The sequence below is a fragment of the Chlorocebus sabaeus genome, chromosome X (genome assembly GCF_047675955.1).
Source record: "Chlorocebus sabaeus isolate Y175 chromosome X, mChlSab1.0.hap1, whole genome shotgun sequence".
Lineage (NCBI taxonomy): Eukaryota > Metazoa > Chordata > Mammalia > Primates > Cercopithecidae > Chlorocebus > Chlorocebus sabaeus.
In genome coordinates this window covers 140064095-140080299 of record NC_132933.1, presented here as the reverse complement: position 1 = coordinate 140080299, position 16205 = coordinate 140064095, and the positions used below count along the sequence as shown (strand labels likewise).

The window sequence follows — 16205 nt, the reverse complement described above, 5'->3', positions numbered from 1 at the left end:
ACCTCTTTAGATGAAATGAAAGATGTTTCTCATTAAAAAAAAAAAAAAGAAAAAAGGAAGGCCGGGCGCGGTGGCTCACGCCTGTAATCCCAGCACTTTGGGAGGCCAAGACGGGCGGATCACGAGGTCAGGAGATCGAGACCATCCTGGCTAACACGGTCTCTACTAAAAATGCAAAAAATTAGCCGGATGTGGCAGCGGGCGTCCATAGTCCCAGCTGCTTGGGAGGCTGAGGCAGGAGAATGGCGTGAACCCGAAAGGCGGAACTTGCAGTGAGCCGAGATCGCGCCACTGCACTCCAGCCTGGGCGACTCAGTGACACTCCGACTCAAAAAAGAAAAAAAAAAAAGAGGAAATATTAGCCAAATAAGTTATACAGAGTTACCATATGACCCAGCAATTCCACTCTGAGGTATATTCCCCAAAGACTTGAAGACAGGGACTCAAACAGATATTTATACAGCAGTGTTCACAGCGGCAGTATTCAGTATAGCCAAAAGGTGGAACCAACCTGAGTGGCCACCAACAGATGAATGGATGAACACAATGCACTGTATCCACCCAATGGAATGTTATTCAGACTTAAAGAGGGATGAAGTACTGATCTATGCAGCAATGTGGGTGAACTGTGAACAGTTTATGCTAATTGAAAGAGGCCAGACACAAAAGTGCACGTATTTTATGATTCCATTTATACAAAAAGCTCAGAACAGGTAAATCCATAGAGACAAAAAATAGATTCCTGCTTGGCAGGGCCTAGGGGGAGGGGAGGATAGGGAGTGCCTGCTTAAGGGATGTGGGGTTTCCTTTTGGTGTCATGAAATGTTCTGAAACTAGATAGAGGTAATAGTTGTGCAATATTGTGAATGTACTTGATGCCATTGAATTAATACACTTTAAAATGGTTCCGAGGATAAATTCCGTGTTATGTATATTTTACCACAGTTGAAAAGAAACACTGGCTGGGTACAGTGGCTCACACCTGTAATCCCAGCACTTTGGGAAGCTGAGGTGGGCGGATCACCTGAGGTCAGGAGTTCAAGACCAGCCTGACCAACGTGGAGAAACCCCATCTCTACTAAAAATACAAAATTAGCCGGGTGTGGTGGTGTATGCCTGTAATCCCAGCTACTCGGGAGGCTGAGGCAGGAGAATTGCTTGAACCCAGGAGGCAGAGGTTGCGGTGACCTGAGATTGTGCCATTGCACTCCAGCCTGGGCAACAAGAGTGAAACTCCGTCTCAAAAAAAAAAAAAAAAAAAAAAGGAAGAAAAAAGAAAAGAAACACTGGTTGTGTTGTGAAAGTCCTCAGAAATGGGGAGGGGAGCCTGGAGCACCTACCCTCCCTCCCACTGCCCTCTCAGCCCCAGAGACTGCCCCTTCTGTCCTTCATCAAAGCACGCGAGGAGCTCCATTCCTGGTCGCCATCTGAGGATGACACAATGAGTAGGACTAGGACTTTAAAACTAGTGTATAGAGGTTTTATCCTCCATGTACTGCGTCTTAAGTTGGGCTATGTGTGTATTGGTCCCCAGAGCATTTTTTCAGCTAAATTGCATAATGACTGTTATTTAGAAAACTGGAATAGGAAAAATCTGGAATATTGTCTTAAAATCAGTTTCACCATTTAAGTCCACTCTTCACAGGAAAATCTGAAATGCCTCAGGCTCACCAACAAGCGAGGCCTGCCCACTTTCTCTTCCTGTTGGCAGCTCAACTCCTCCTGAGCCAGTGATTTTTTTTTTAAAGAGATGGGATCTTGCTATGTTGTCCAGGCTGGATTTGAACTCAGGCTCAAGCCATCCTTCCACCTGAGATTCCTGAGTAGCTGGGCCTACAGGCACAATGCCATGCCTGGCACCACTGATGTCTGAGCATTTGCCTTAGATGAGCAGAGGAGCTGGACTCACAGTTTAGAGTCTCCTTAAACCTTGAATGCAATGAAGCCCGTCCTGACTAGCTTACATATTAGATGGCTGCATTAACCAGGACTTTTGTCCCCACTATCTGTGCCACAAACTGGGCAAATAGTTGCTAAATAACTTGCTTTAAGTTGTGCCTGTCATGGTTAAAATGCTACCCACAAATACTAACAAATTGAATATCAAATTCTTATCCAGTAGTTTGATCCAGTGGCCAGGGTGCCCGGACAGTCATTCCCAGCCACCCCAAATGCAAGGTCTGCCGTTAGCACATTTCTCCCTGTGGATCGGTAAGTGCCTGCCCCAGACCATGCCTGGGCTGATCAAGAGAGGCCTGATTCTTGCATCGTCTCGAGTGTAGTTGCCTGCTACGTTCCTAAAATACTACTTTAAAGAAGAGATCTCTAGTTGACTCTGTATGAACATGTTCATTTGTGCCTTTGCCAGGGTCACGTCAATTGCAGACAGGTTGAATGTGGAATTTGCTTTGATCCACAAAGAGAGGAAGAAGGCGAATGAAGTGGACCGGATGGTCCTGGTGGGCGACGTGAAGGACCGCGTGGCCATCCTCGTGGATGACATGGCTGACACATGCGGCACCATCTGCCATGCTGCGGACAAGTACGCAGGGCGGTGGGGAAAGTGTTAGGACTTCTCACTAGGAAAGGGAAGCACATCAGCTTTTAGAAATTGAGCTCTATTCTCCTGATTATTGCTGGTCTTGGCAGTGGAGCTTTAGACCAAAGGAGATTCTAGGCCCTTTTATCTTTATACTTCTTTCTCGGGTAGAAAAGAAAGCATGGGCCTTTTCGTTTTCCAGGGTAACCTTGTAGTGTACTTGAAAAAGGGTCAAAGAAGGTGCTTCCCTTTGCCCTGATCACAAAAGGAAAGATGGTTTTTCAGGCTTCTTCAGTCCCTTGCTTCCTTCCATTTGGCTTTCATGCCAGCCTTCTCGGCCACATGGGTGTCTGAAGGATTTGTAGACCTGCTGTCCAGTATGCAAACCCCCAGCCACACATGGCCATGGAGCTCTTGGAATATGGCCAGTCTGACTTGAGATGTGCTGAGAGTGTAAAAAGGCCACTAGGTTTGGAGACTTAATATGAATCAATGAATATAAATATCTCATTTACATATATGTTTTTATATTGATTACACATCAAAACAATGATGTTTTGACTATATTGGTTTAAACGGGTGGCTCTCAAGCAGGAGTGATTTTGCCCTCTCGGAGACATGTGGCAATGTCTAGTGACATTTTTTGTTGTCACGGCTGCGGGGTAGGGTGTTGTTAGTGGGTAGAGGCCAGGGATGCTGTTGAATTTTCCCATAATGCATAGGACAGCCCCCATGACAAAGAATTATCCTGGCTCAAGTGCCAAGGTTGATAGTCCCCGATTTAATGGAATACAAAGTGTTTTGCTCATGCTTGAATGATCCTATCTTAGGTTAATAAATGTGAGTAAAATGTGTTGCATTTTTCTTTTACGGAGCACACTTTTTGCTTTTACCATTCGTACTAGGGGAGAGTATTCCAAGCATATTTGCATACCCTTAATTTTTATCTTCTGCTGTTCTACAGGCTGCTGTCAGCTGGAGCCACCAAAGTGTATGCTATCCTTACCCATGGGATCTTCTCTGGACCAGCTATTTCCAGAATAAATAATGCCGCCTTTGAGGCTGTTGTCGTCACAAACACAATTCCGCAAGAGGACAAAATGAAACACTGCACCAAGATTCAGGTAGTGTCTACGCCGCAGGCAGCCAAGCAGCCAGGCACCTACTTTAGATCCCTAAAAATAGCATCATGTCTTCTGTGTGTGGCTCCTTGCTAAGGCACATGCTTGGCAGAGGCAGCAGCTTCTCATGATGGCAGGATATAAATCATATTAGATCCCTGAAAAAGGCCGGGACCAGCAGAGGTCAACGTTCGCTATTTAGAAATAGAGAGTGAATAAAATCACAATAGAAAAACGGTCAGAAACGGGCTGTGCTAAAGCTAAACTTAGAATTATCATATGACCCAATAATTCCACCCCTAGATATATGCCCCCCAAATTTGGAAACATATTCAAACAGAAACTTGTACAGACATGTTCATAGCAGCACTATTCACAATAACCAAAAGGTAGAACCACCCAATGGCCATCAACAGACGAACAGACGGCCAAAGTGTGGTCTATCGCTACGATGGAATATTATTCAGCCTTTAAAGGGAAAGAAATCCTGACACATGCTACAGCATGGATGAACCTTGAAAACATCATGCTAAGTGAAAAAAAGCCAGATGCAAAAGGAGGAATATTGTGTTTCTGCTTCTAGGAGGTACCTGAGTTTGGAAAATTCATAGAGACAAAGTAGAATGGTGGCTGCCAGGGTCTGGGGGTAAGGGGGGCGGTGGGGAGTTATCTATCGTTTAATGACTATATAGTTTTTGTTTGGGACGATAAAAACAGTTTGGAAATAAATAATGGTGATAGTTACACACATTAGGAATGTAATTAATGCCAATAAATTATATACTTAAAAATGGTTAAAATGGCAAATTTGATGTTATATATGTAAATTTTAAACTGATAAGAACAGACACTATACTTGATCTTAGATAGATAGATACATAGATAGATACATAGATAGATACACACTCACACAATAAAAAAAATGGGGGTGGGAGCAGCAGGCTGAGCAGAGGATCTTCAGAGCTTTGCTCCTTCCTTTCCCTGCTGATTGGATGCCTGTGGGCCAACAGAGAGCTGATAATCATATAGATAGCAACTGGCCTGAAATAAGTCAAAGGGTTTGAGCCCCATTTTGCCTCTATGTCTCTGTGAACCTTGGCAAGTTTTTTTTTTTTTTTTTGAGACGGAGTCTCGCTCTGTCGCCCAGGCTGGAGTGCAGTGACCGGATCTCAGCTCACTGCAAGCTCCGCCTCCTGGGTTTACACCATTCTCCTGCCTCAGCCTCCCGAGAAGCTGGGACTACAGGCGCCCGCCACCTCGCCCTGCTAGTTTTTTATATTTTTTAGTAGAGACGGGGTTTCACCGTGTTAGCCAGGATGGTCTCGATCTCCTGACCTCGTGATCCACCCATCTCGGCCTCCCAAAGTGCTGGGATTACAGGCTTGAGCCACCGAGCCCGGCCATGGCAAGTCATTTCATTGCTCCAAAGCCTCATCTCCCATCAGCAGAGCATGAAAGTGCATCACAGTGATCTGCTTCATGATTTCTGATTCCTCAGAAAGAAAAGCAGTTTGCTTGACACAAAGCAGTAAGTCTGAAAATGGTCAGAATAGCGATGTCATATATTTTCATGCCTGATTAGCAGTAGTTTAGGATGGGAGTTGGCACACTGTGGCTCACAAGTGAAATCCAGCCTGTCATCTGTTTCTGCAAATTTTTATCAGAGCACAACCATGCCCATTCATATATGTATTGCCCGTGGCTGCTTTCACGCTACAATGAGGAAGTTGAGTATTTGTGACAGAGACCCTCTGGCTTCCAAAGCCAAAAATGTTAACTATTTGGTCCTCTATAGTTTGCTGATCCCTGAGTTAGAAGATCACAGTTGTGCTTTTAAATGACGCAGTCAGCGCCTTTTCAGAAACAGAAAGAAAAACCTTCCATATAATGATTAAAGTTAATTTAAAATAACAAATGCCCCTGGAAAAGGGTGTCTCTGGTTAACAGTATCCCTGAAAAGCCTTCTGTCTCTGCACTGAAAATCTCCCTTCCAGAATCCCATACGGGTCTGGTTCAATGGGTTGTAATTTGAAGACATACCCCAAAGCTGTCTGTCCTCTCAAAAGTGTGGGAGGTTTCGATAGCAACACATCATGTATGCTACAGAAATTGTTTCTCAGCTTTCCAGCTTTTCAGTTTTTAAATTTTAAAGAACTCAACTAAGATGTCCTGCTTCCCTTCTCCCTTTGTTTTTCTCGTTGGCATTTAGGTCATTGACATTTCCATGATCTTGGCCGAAGCAATCCGAAGGACACACAATGGGGAATCCGTGTCCTACCTGTTCAGCCATGTCCCGCTATAAATCCAGAATGGGAAGTGCCCAGCAAGCCTACTCTGACTTCTGACTTGTTTTTGTTTTCTGGATGTTTAGCTGTAGGTACTCAGCAATGATAGGTTAATCACTGGCAAAAGCATCAGATCTTTGTATATGCTAAGATTTATTGTTTCCCCTTCTAAAGCTCAAGATCATTTCTTTCCAGTTTTTGGGGAAATGGTGGTGGTTATTTGGTCTTTAAGTGAACTGTCTTAAATGAGAAACGTTTTTGTCATTTTGACTTTTAACGGGTACAGGTGATCTCTTCCTTTATTCTTTCAATACTTTGAGGCGACAACTTTCAAGTATATAATTTCATTGTGGAAGTCATAGTTTATATATTTCGAGGTTGCCAAAGGTGACTTCAGATTAAAACCTTCTGTGTAAATATATATGATAATGCCTATGGACATTTGGGTAAAACCCTGTATAGAATTAATTAGCCTTTTACTTTGGAGTGAACCTTGGAAAATTTATAATTATCATACCATGGATTTTGAATTTTTCTTTTTTTTTTGATAACTCAGTTTCATATAAACCATCTTGGTTATTGTGCTTAATTTGGACCAAATTTTATTTAGCTTAATATGGACACTGACACATTTTGGGGGGTATACATCAGACATATCAGAGCAGTGTAGTTCTGGATAATTTTTTAAATTACCTCTTCTAAAACATAACCGTCACTTACCTGAAATGCTGCATCCTAAAATTCCAAAATTATACTGAGCAATTGCCAAGGCCTAAAGCCAATTGACCTTTAAAGGTAATCATTTCAGCTAACATTAAATTTAAAGCCTAAGAATGTATAGAGCTAGTTTTAAAATAATGATCTCAGATTTTTAAAAAGGATATAGGAACCTGCATTGTCATTCTCTGAATTCAGAACTGATGGTTTCTATCATTATTTAGCCCCACCTTTGTATTTTAATGTCCTTCAGAATACTTTTATGAACCAATGAGACTGGACTTAGCCACACACAATGGAAATTCAGACCTTGACTATTTGGTTTTTCCAGTTCACAAAGGTGATGAAGACTGTCTTGGGAGCAACTTAATCCCAGAAGTTGTACATTTCTTGCTGCTCCTGGCGTGGAAACTTAAGTGAGACCACCAAATACATTGGTCCTGTCCAATTCTACTGAATGGGGGTGGACTTGGCACTTACCTGGCCAAAAACAGGAGCCAGAGAAATATGAATATACCAAAGTTGTTTAGCCTCCAACTTAAATTACGTTAGTCAACTTATAGATATTCATATGATCACTTTTCTTTTTAGATACTACATCAACTAGATTCAGGAATATATCATTTGCAGTGCTTGTATTGGTTTAAAATATAAGATTTTAAGATCCTCTAACATTGTACTAAAAAATTTCAATAAAATCATTCTGACTGCTTTCATAGTTTGTATTATCATTGTGGAGTAATATTTTTTGATGGAGTGACGTGTTGCAGTACCTGAAAATGTTTGCTACTTTTATGATTATAGTCCAGCATACAAAATTACAGAAAAGCCAGAAGTTAATTGATGTCATCTGTTTTCCATTTTGAAGGTGTTTCTTCCTGAAGAACTTACTAGCAATCTCCTTTCCCCCAAAGCATAACAGCTGTGCCACATAAGATGTCCAAGTTGTTAATTCCACGTTTCCTACAAAATTAAAGATGGTACAGTGTGTTCACACATCAGAGTAGTGATGTTCAATATCCATCTATTGGAGCAAACCAAGCTTAAATGTAGGCTGCATAAAACTTGTTCTTATTCATTGATTTCAGAAGCACCGAGAAGGATTCCTGTCCCCATAGAACAGCCTGTTCAGTGGTACTTCAAACTACTCTCGTGAGTGCAAAGTAAAGCCATAATTACGTGCTCCTGGTGAAGCTCAGCTGTAAAGTATGTGTAACACTAAGAATGGCAACATGTTACCTTAAAGTCACAGTGAAATATGAAGAATTACAGCTAGGTCCATCTGAGAAAAAGGGTGATCACAGTGTGTATGAGAGAACGTGATAGAATGTACTAGAAAGGAGGAAGGAAGTGAAGGAGAAGTGAAAGCCAAAGACACTTCATCAGCTTTACAATTGCACTTAATAATGATGTCACACCTCTTCAGAGATGTTTCATTTCCTATGGCAAGTCCTGTCTAATCCGCTGACTGAACTACAGGGGACAGGGAAGTGGTAAAGGGAAAGATGGAGTACTAAGGCATGCAGAGGTTGGAATCACGCTGGGGAGACCAGGAAGGGCTCGGTGATCACCATTAGATGGTTCATGTCAGAATTTTCCAGAGCCCTATGGTGTGTTCCAATGTGGACTGACGCAGGACAGCAGAGGGTGTTTGGTACATGATGTGTTTCAGCAAGGATGTCCCAGGGAAGAAGGGAGTTAGAGGCTGAAACATACTCAGCTATCCTGTATCTAAATTGCGTGAAATCAACAAGGTTCCTCCTTCTCACTACCAATATTTATCTTCCTGATTTATCTCCCTGTGCCCCAGGAACACATCCCTCCACCTTTTTTCTGACCCTGCTTTCCAAGATCACATCCTGGGTGGTTTCCTTTATTGCAGTCTTTGAGCTCTATTTCCTATTCTGAAAGCATAATGCCCAGGAACACAGACTTCACCACTTACCAGAGTTTTAAAACCAACAGCAACAACGACCTTGGGTTGGTTACTTAACCCCTAGGCCTCAGCGTCCTTACATGTGAGATGGGGATAATAAATGAGTGTGAAGTGTTTAGAATCGCTCGGTTTGTACATTAACTCCAGTTGTTAGAGAGAGTCTCCTGAACTACCCCTAGAAAGAATGTAAGGTATGAAGAGGCAAGATTTTCATGCGTTTTCTAGGTGTTAAGCCTAGAAGGGAACAGAATGCCCTCCTGCCATTTTAGAAGGGCTACATTGTCTTGGCATGTGACTGCCTCAGTGAAGGGTAGCATTTAGGTGACAAATAGTTGCATGTTAAAAACAAAAAAACTTGATTATGCTTAAAGCAGTGGTTCTACCAGCATGTCCCATGGCAGCGCTGGTTTTGCCCACCACATTAAAATTTTTTTTGCCCCAGGGCCAGCACTACCAAGTAGAATATGCATATGCTTTTAAAGCTGTTCACCAGGGTGGCCTTACATCAGTAACTGCCAGAGGAAAAGACTGCTGTAATTATCATACAGAAGAAATACCTGACAAATTATCGGATTCCAGCACAGTGACTCACTTACTCTAACTGAAAACACTGGCTGTCACTGTGATGACCGGAATGACAGCTAACAGCAGATCCCAGGTACAGAGGGCACGCTATGGGGCAGCTAACTGGAAATACAAGTATGGCTGAGATTCCTGTGGACATTCTGTGTAGAAGAATTGCTGATACTACTCAGAATGCTACAGTGAGGTCTCCTGGTGTATGATTTTCATTGGTATAGATGAAGAACCAGGCCCTCAGGTGTGAAAGTGTGATCCTCCAGGTTACGGCTGTGATTTAAAGCCACTGCAGCAGGAGTTAAACAAACTGAGTTAACCAGCTTCCTTGAAAAAAAAAGTGAAAAAGAAATTTGATTGGACATTTGAACAGACAGTGGAAACTGCAATTACATGCCTGTCTACTGTTTTATCAATTGATTTCAAACCGTCAGAAATAGAAGTTGGAGTAGTGACGGTTGAAAATCCTAAATTCGGGATTCATACAGAAGCAGAGATTGATGCGCTCACATTGTTGTTTACCAAATCCATGATGCCACTTACCTGTGTGTTTGGTAACATCAAACCATTATGGACGTCCCTGGACTGAAAAAGGAGCCTCTCCCACTCCTCCTCCTACTGAAGTGGTTAGGACTCTATAAATAAAAACAATGCTTTTGGAATCTCAGCATTTTGGGAGGCCAAGGCAGGTGCATCACCTGAGGTCAGGAGTTTGAGACCAGCCTGGCCAACATAGTGAAACCCCAGTCTACTAAAAATCCAAAAATTAGCCAGGCATAGTGGCGCATGCCTGTAATCCCAGCCACTTGGGAGGCTAAAGCACGAGAATCACTTCAACTCGGGAGGCAGAGGTTGCGGTGAGCCATGATTGTGCCACTGCACTCCAGTCTGGGCAACAGAGCGAGACTGTCTCAAACAACAACAACAACAACTTTCAGCTGGATGCTGTGGCGCATTCTTGTAATCCCAGCTACACAGAAGGCTGAGGCAGTAGAATTGCTTGAGCCCAGGAATTTTTGAGACTGGCCTGGGCAACATAGAGAAACCCCATCTCTTAAAAACAACAGCAATACTTCCAGTGGGCAATAGCAACAACAGATAGGAATGAATGCCATGTGATTATAGAGATAGTAATCAATTGAGGTCATTTACAACAACCTGATTTCGTTGTAGCCCTCATTCACCATCCATCCCATCATAAATACAACCAAAAGTGGTGCCCAATATAAATGGGAAGAACAGTCTTCAGTATCCTAACAGATGAGTTCTGTGGCCAAAAGAAAAGCCGGCTAAATGAATTTTACATTTTAAGAGAGTGATAAAAAAAGAGAATAAGAAAGTGAAAAACATGATGCAGTAGAAAATGCCCTAAATTGGGAGTGTGGCGATCTAGATTCTGTCTCCTGATATGCTGCTAGCAAGCTGGGTGACCTTGGGAAAAATGTGTACGCCACTCTGAGTATGAGCATCTTTCTGCAAAAATTAGAGGAAAGATGGTTGCAGAAGTCCCCAGCAGTTTTAATAGGCGATGCCATTTATTCTGGATGTAGTTGGAATAGTGCTAACTGAAGGCACAGATGGTTGCTCTCCATCGGGTAACCAACTTGTTTTGATTTGCCTGGGACTTTTCTCAATTTAGCCCTGAAAGACCTATATCTTAGGAAACCCCTCAGTCCTGGGCAAACCAGGACATTTGGTCTCCTGTTCCCTCTTCTAAGGTGGGTAGTTCTGCATCCCCAGCACCACCTTGGTAAGGAATCCCACGAGCATGGCTTTGATCTTGTGCTGGTTGCAAAAACAAAAAAGCAGGCTATATGATGAGCCCAACAATGTACAGGGGACCTATGGCATTACAAGTCTTTTAAAATCTGTTCAATTAACTATAGAAGCTCAAGAGCTGTAGTCACAAAATCAGAGAGAAAAAGCAGGGGCACCTTTAGAAAATACCTTCAAGTCTGGCTTGATTACCAGTCCTTTGGCACAGCTACCTTTAACACCTTAAGTGGTCTTCAGAGACCCCAGGGAACAGTCCAGACAGAAGGCAGAGTGCTCTGAAGGGTACCTGATGTACGTTGTCCGTCCTTCCGCACATTAAGAGATTCTTAACATTTGTGAGGGCATGGCCATCTGTGTCTGAGGACGTATGATTCTCTGATTTTCCCTATATAAGGAGTGCTAAATCTAGTATTTTCTTGCATGGAAACTAAGACTGACCATGAATTACGGACACATTTTAAGAACTAAAACTGAACACGTCACTCTTTAAAGTCATCCTAATGATTATTTCTGGGCATATTTTAATGTACATTTGCCATAGGATGAGCTCAGTATGTGCCATTGACCTTTACTCACCAAAGGAACCAAGGAGCGACCCTAAATTTCTTTTCTTTTTCTTCCTTTCTTCCCTTCTTTTCTTTCCTTCCTTCCTTCCTTCCTTCCTTCCTTCCTTCCTTCCTTCCTTCCTTCCTTCCTTCCTTCCTCTCTCTCTCTTTCTCTCTCTTTCCTTTTTTTTTTTTTGAGACAGAGGGTCTCACTATATTGCTCAGGCTGGTTTTGAACTCATAGCATCAAGCAATCCTCCTGCCTCAGCCTCCAAATAAAACTGCAGGTGTGCACCACCATGTCTGGTGCAACCCTAAATTCCTTTAAGCCTCAGAAAACTCTGTATTTAGGACCAAGGCTATGGAACAATCTTCTCAAGAATCAAAAGAAAGATAGGCAGAGATCCCTCTCCACAGCAATGGTGGTCTGACCTTGCATTAATTTGTGCACCTGAATGCATTCATAGCATTCAAAGGGCAATTCTTTCTTGAACACTGACCAAGGCTCATTCCTTGTCCTACAATAGTCAGGCTCCTCTGAATCCTCTCCTTGACCAGGCCTATCTTGGGCTTCCCTCTCTGTCATTGTGGAATTTAGTTTGAGCAAGAATCCTGTGAAGTCAGTTTATCGAACAAACTCCTGCCCTTTGTATCTGACCACCGTCAACATCTTATCACCCAGGCTTGCCTTTAGCAAGAATTCTGTTTGAGTTGATCTAGCAAGAATCCCTCCTACCCCCGATGTTTCCTTAGTGGTTTTCCATCCACTGCCCCCAACCCTGTTCGTTGCTTACAAATCCCCACTTGTCCTTGTAGGAGTCAGAGCTGAGATTAATCTCTCTCCCCCACTGTAAGACCCCATTGCAGTCCGTGGTCCCTAAACCTATCACAAAGACCCCCTTGAATGAAGTCTTCCTTAGTGTCTTCAATGAATGTGATGAATAACTTTTTTTTTTAACAATACAAAATTCATAGAAAAAGTCCTTGAATTAAAAAGCACTCTGGGGAAAACCAGTTGGCACAAGAGTGATTTTGGAACAGTCAATAATCCTCCACTGATGTGCACTGGTGCAGCCATAAACACACTTTCAACCCTAGCATTTTGGAGAAGTTTCATTACATGTACATAAATTAGGAATTTTAATACATTGGAGAAATACCACTTGCTTCTCTGTATTTTGACTCATGTGAACATCTTGGCTTAGACATATGTCAAACGGAAAAATTCATATTTTTAGTCCTTCCACAGACAAAATGAAGGAGTTGATCTTGTTTCTTTCATTCATTCATTCACTCACTCAACAGTTCCTTATGAAGCCTCTATTAGTATACCATAGTGTTAGGATGTGGCTGTCATATAAGTACGAGATAAATAAAAGACATGAATAAGGCTTACGTGAATCTAGCCTTCAGAGTTGACACAGGTCGTTTTTTGTTTTTTGTTTTTTGTTTTTTGTTTTTTTTTTTTTTGAGACGGAGTTTTGCTCTTGTTGCCCAGGCTGGAGTGCAAAGGCACAATCTTGGCTCACGGCAACCTCTGCCTCCCGGGTTCAAGCAATTCTCCTGCCTCAGCCTCCCGAGTAGCTGGGATTACAGGCATGTGCCACCACGCCTAGCTAATTTTGTATTTTTAGTAGAGATGGGGTTTCTCCATGTTGGTCAGGCTTGTCTGGAACTCCCAACCTCAGGTGATCCACATGCCTCAGCCTCCCAAAGTGCTGGGATTACAGGCATGAGCCACCATGCCAGGTGACACAGGGAGCTTTATGCACAATCATTTGATGTCAACAACACAGAAGTATGATGGCACCATGCTGTAGGCAGGATAATTTATTTGGAGTGTGTGAAACAGTGGGGTGACCAGGAAAAGGCTAGGAATGTGGCCTGCTGGGTTCAATTCTCAGCAGTGATTCCAACACTTTTTCCCCCTCCCCAGATTTTCTGGTATATCAGGCTTTGTTCTTTTAGTATTTGTGTTGGTGTGTTCCTACTCTTTTGGTATTAAAAAAAAATTGGAAATCAGAATCATTTATATTTTAAGCCTACAAAGACAGCTATATTCAGCATTAAAATGCAAAAAGAACAAAGGTGCACTTGTTTAAAAAGTATGTGACCCCATTTCTTCCAGATTAAAAACTTCCTGCTAGATACTCCATTGTCTGCAAAGCCAATTCTGGTATACTTCTACTGTTGAGGATTTTTTTCCTACATTTATTAGTTTCTCATGTTTCTCTTGTATTTTCCCGAGAGCCAATTTTATCCACAATAAACTTCCCGAAGTCCTTGATGGAGGCATTTCAGAATGGGGACAGGGGAGGGGAAAGGTAAGACAGATGTGAAGAACTGGAGGAGGGTGTTGGGGGTGGAGAGATGGGAGGGAGGTTGGACAAACTAGCCCAAGCACCAGCCTTTCCCAGCGGCCAGACACTCCCCAGGGACAGATTCCCTGCTTTCACCTCCCAGCATGTTTCAAGGTTGTTCAGCCTCAGCCCTCTTGCCATTTGGGGCTGGCTCATTCTTTCCTGGGGCAGCTGTCCTGTGCATCGTAGGATGGTGAGCAACATCTCTGACCTCCACTCACTAAATGCCAATAGCAGCCCCCATCCCACATTTGTGACAACCAAAAGATGTGTCCAGACCTTGCCAATGTTCCTTGGGAGCAGAATCACCCCTGCTTGACAACCTGATTTATTTTAACCAAGACTTTCTTCCTCTATCTTCTTTCCTGAAGACTCAGGTCAGAGTTACAGAGGAGATTCATCCTGGCCCCTGGCCCAATCACAACTAAAAAAGCATTTTAGCACAAAGTGGATAAGACAACGGCAATCATACCTCACTTTAAAAAATTCAATGCTAGCGTTTTGGTACAAAATGAGGTTTACACCAAAATAATCCCATTATCCTTGCTTTTTTGTTTTTTGGTTTTTTTGTTGTTGTTTGTTTTGTTTCATTTCTTTTTTTTTTTTTTTTTTTTTCCAGAGACAAGGTCTCGCTCTGTTGCCCAGGCTTGAGTGCAGTGGTGTGTGCGGCACCATGCTTGGCTAATTTTTAAATATTTTTGTAAAGACAGAGTCTCGCTATGTTGACTAGGTTGGTCTTGAACTCCTGGCCTCAAGTGATCCTCCTGCCTTAGTCTCCCAAAGCACTTGGGATTACAGGTGGGAGGCATGGCGCCCAGCCACATTATCCTTTTGATGCAGGGGCTACAAGCACTGATTTCTACATCTGCCATGACCTGGGCACAAGATTTTGAATCCGTCACTAAATTATTCCCTCAAGTTCCTCTAAGAACAATTCAGCCTTAGAATAAGTCACAAGGATTTTGGGTTTTTTAAATCAAGAGATTAATATACTAGGCCTGGTATGAAGGCTCATACCTGTAATCCCAGCACTTTGGGAGGCCGAGGCAGGAGGATTGCTTGAACTCGGGAGTTTGAGACCAGCCTGACTAACATGGTGAAACCCTGTCTCTACAAAAAATACAAAAATTAGCCAGGCATGGTGGCGCAGGCCTCTGGTCCCAGCTACTTGGGGGGTTTGGGGGTAGCATCGCTTGAGCCCAGGAGGTGGATGTTGCAGTGAGCCAAGATCGCGCCACTGCGCTCCAGCCTGGATGACAGAGTAAGACCCTGTCTCCAATTAAAAAAAAAAAAAAAAAAAAAAAGGAAGAAATTAATATACTAACAGTAACCTTGAAGGAGATGATTGAAGTTTAGCCTAATTTTAACAGTGACCTCAAGAGAGCACCCTTTTTTTTTTTTTTTTGAGATGCAGTCTCGCTCTTGTCACCCAGGCAGGAGTGCAGTAGCACAATCTGGCTCACTGCAACCTCTGTTTCCCGGGTTCAAGTGATTCTCCTGTCTCAGCCTCCAGAGTAGCTGGGATTACAGGTGCCCACCACCATGCCCAGCTAATTTTTTTTTTGTACTTTTGTAGAGATGGGGTTTCACCATATTGTCCAGGTTGGTGTCGAACTCCTGACCACAGATAATCTGCTGTCTTGGCCTCCCAAAGTGCTGGGATTACGGATGTGAGCCACCTCGCCCAGTCAAGAGAGCAGATCTTTTGATGAGCCATGCAGGTTTTTGGGTTACCTGGCCCTTCGGTTATTTTTCATCCTGCTGTGAGAAGCCAGAATGGAGAGGAATCAATATATCCAAGGTAATTTAACATTCAACTCATATATATATATACTTTAAGTTCTGGGACACATGTGCAGAACATGCAAGTTTGTTACATAGGTATACATCTGCCATGGTGGTTTGCTGCACCCATCACCCTGTCACCTGCATTAGGTATTTCTCCTAATGCTATCCCTCCCTTAGCCCCTCACACCCCGACAAGCCCTAGTGTGTGATGTTCCTCTCCCTGTGTCCATGTGTTCTCATTGTTCAGCTCCCACTTATGAGTGAGAACATGTGGTGTTCGGCTTTCTGTTCCTGTGTTAGTTTGCTGAGAATGATGGTTTTCAGCTTCATCCATGTCCCTGCAAAGGACATTAACTCATCCTTTTTTATGGCTGCATAGTATTCTATGGTATATAGATGCCACATTTTCTTTATTCAGTCTATCATTGATGGGCATTTGGGTTGGTTCCAAGTCTTTGCTATTGTGAATAGTGCTGCAATAAACATATGTGTGCATGTGTCTTTATAGTAGAATGATCTATAACCCTTTGGGTATAAACCCAGTAATGGGATTGCTGGACCA

At 42.8% G+C, this 16205-nt stretch overlaps 1 protein-coding gene and 1 pseudogene across 2 annotated transcripts in view; both read left to right on the top strand.

Moving 5' to 3' along the window:
• PRPS2 (phosphoribosyl pyrophosphate synthetase 2) overlaps nucleotides 1–7378 on the top strand; it is a 33887-nt gene extending 26509 nt beyond the window's left edge. For both annotated transcript variants that reach the window (XM_007991032.3, XM_007991034.3), the window contains exons 5-7: nucleotides 2369–2542; nucleotides 3504–3663; nucleotides 5870–7378. In XM_007991032.3, the coding sequence (XP_007989223.1) occupies nucleotides 2369–2542; nucleotides 3504–3663; nucleotides 5870–5962 (427 nt within the window). In that variant the 3' untranslated portion in view covers nucleotides 5963–7378. The remainder of the gene's footprint in view (nucleotides 1–2368; nucleotides 2543–3503; nucleotides 3664–5869) is intronic.
• Nucleotides 7379–8985: 1607 nt separating this feature from the next.
• On the top strand, nucleotides 8986–9763 carry LOC140710802 (proteasome subunit alpha type-6 pseudogene; annotated as a pseudogene).
• Nucleotides 9764–16205: the final 6442 nt, after the last annotated feature.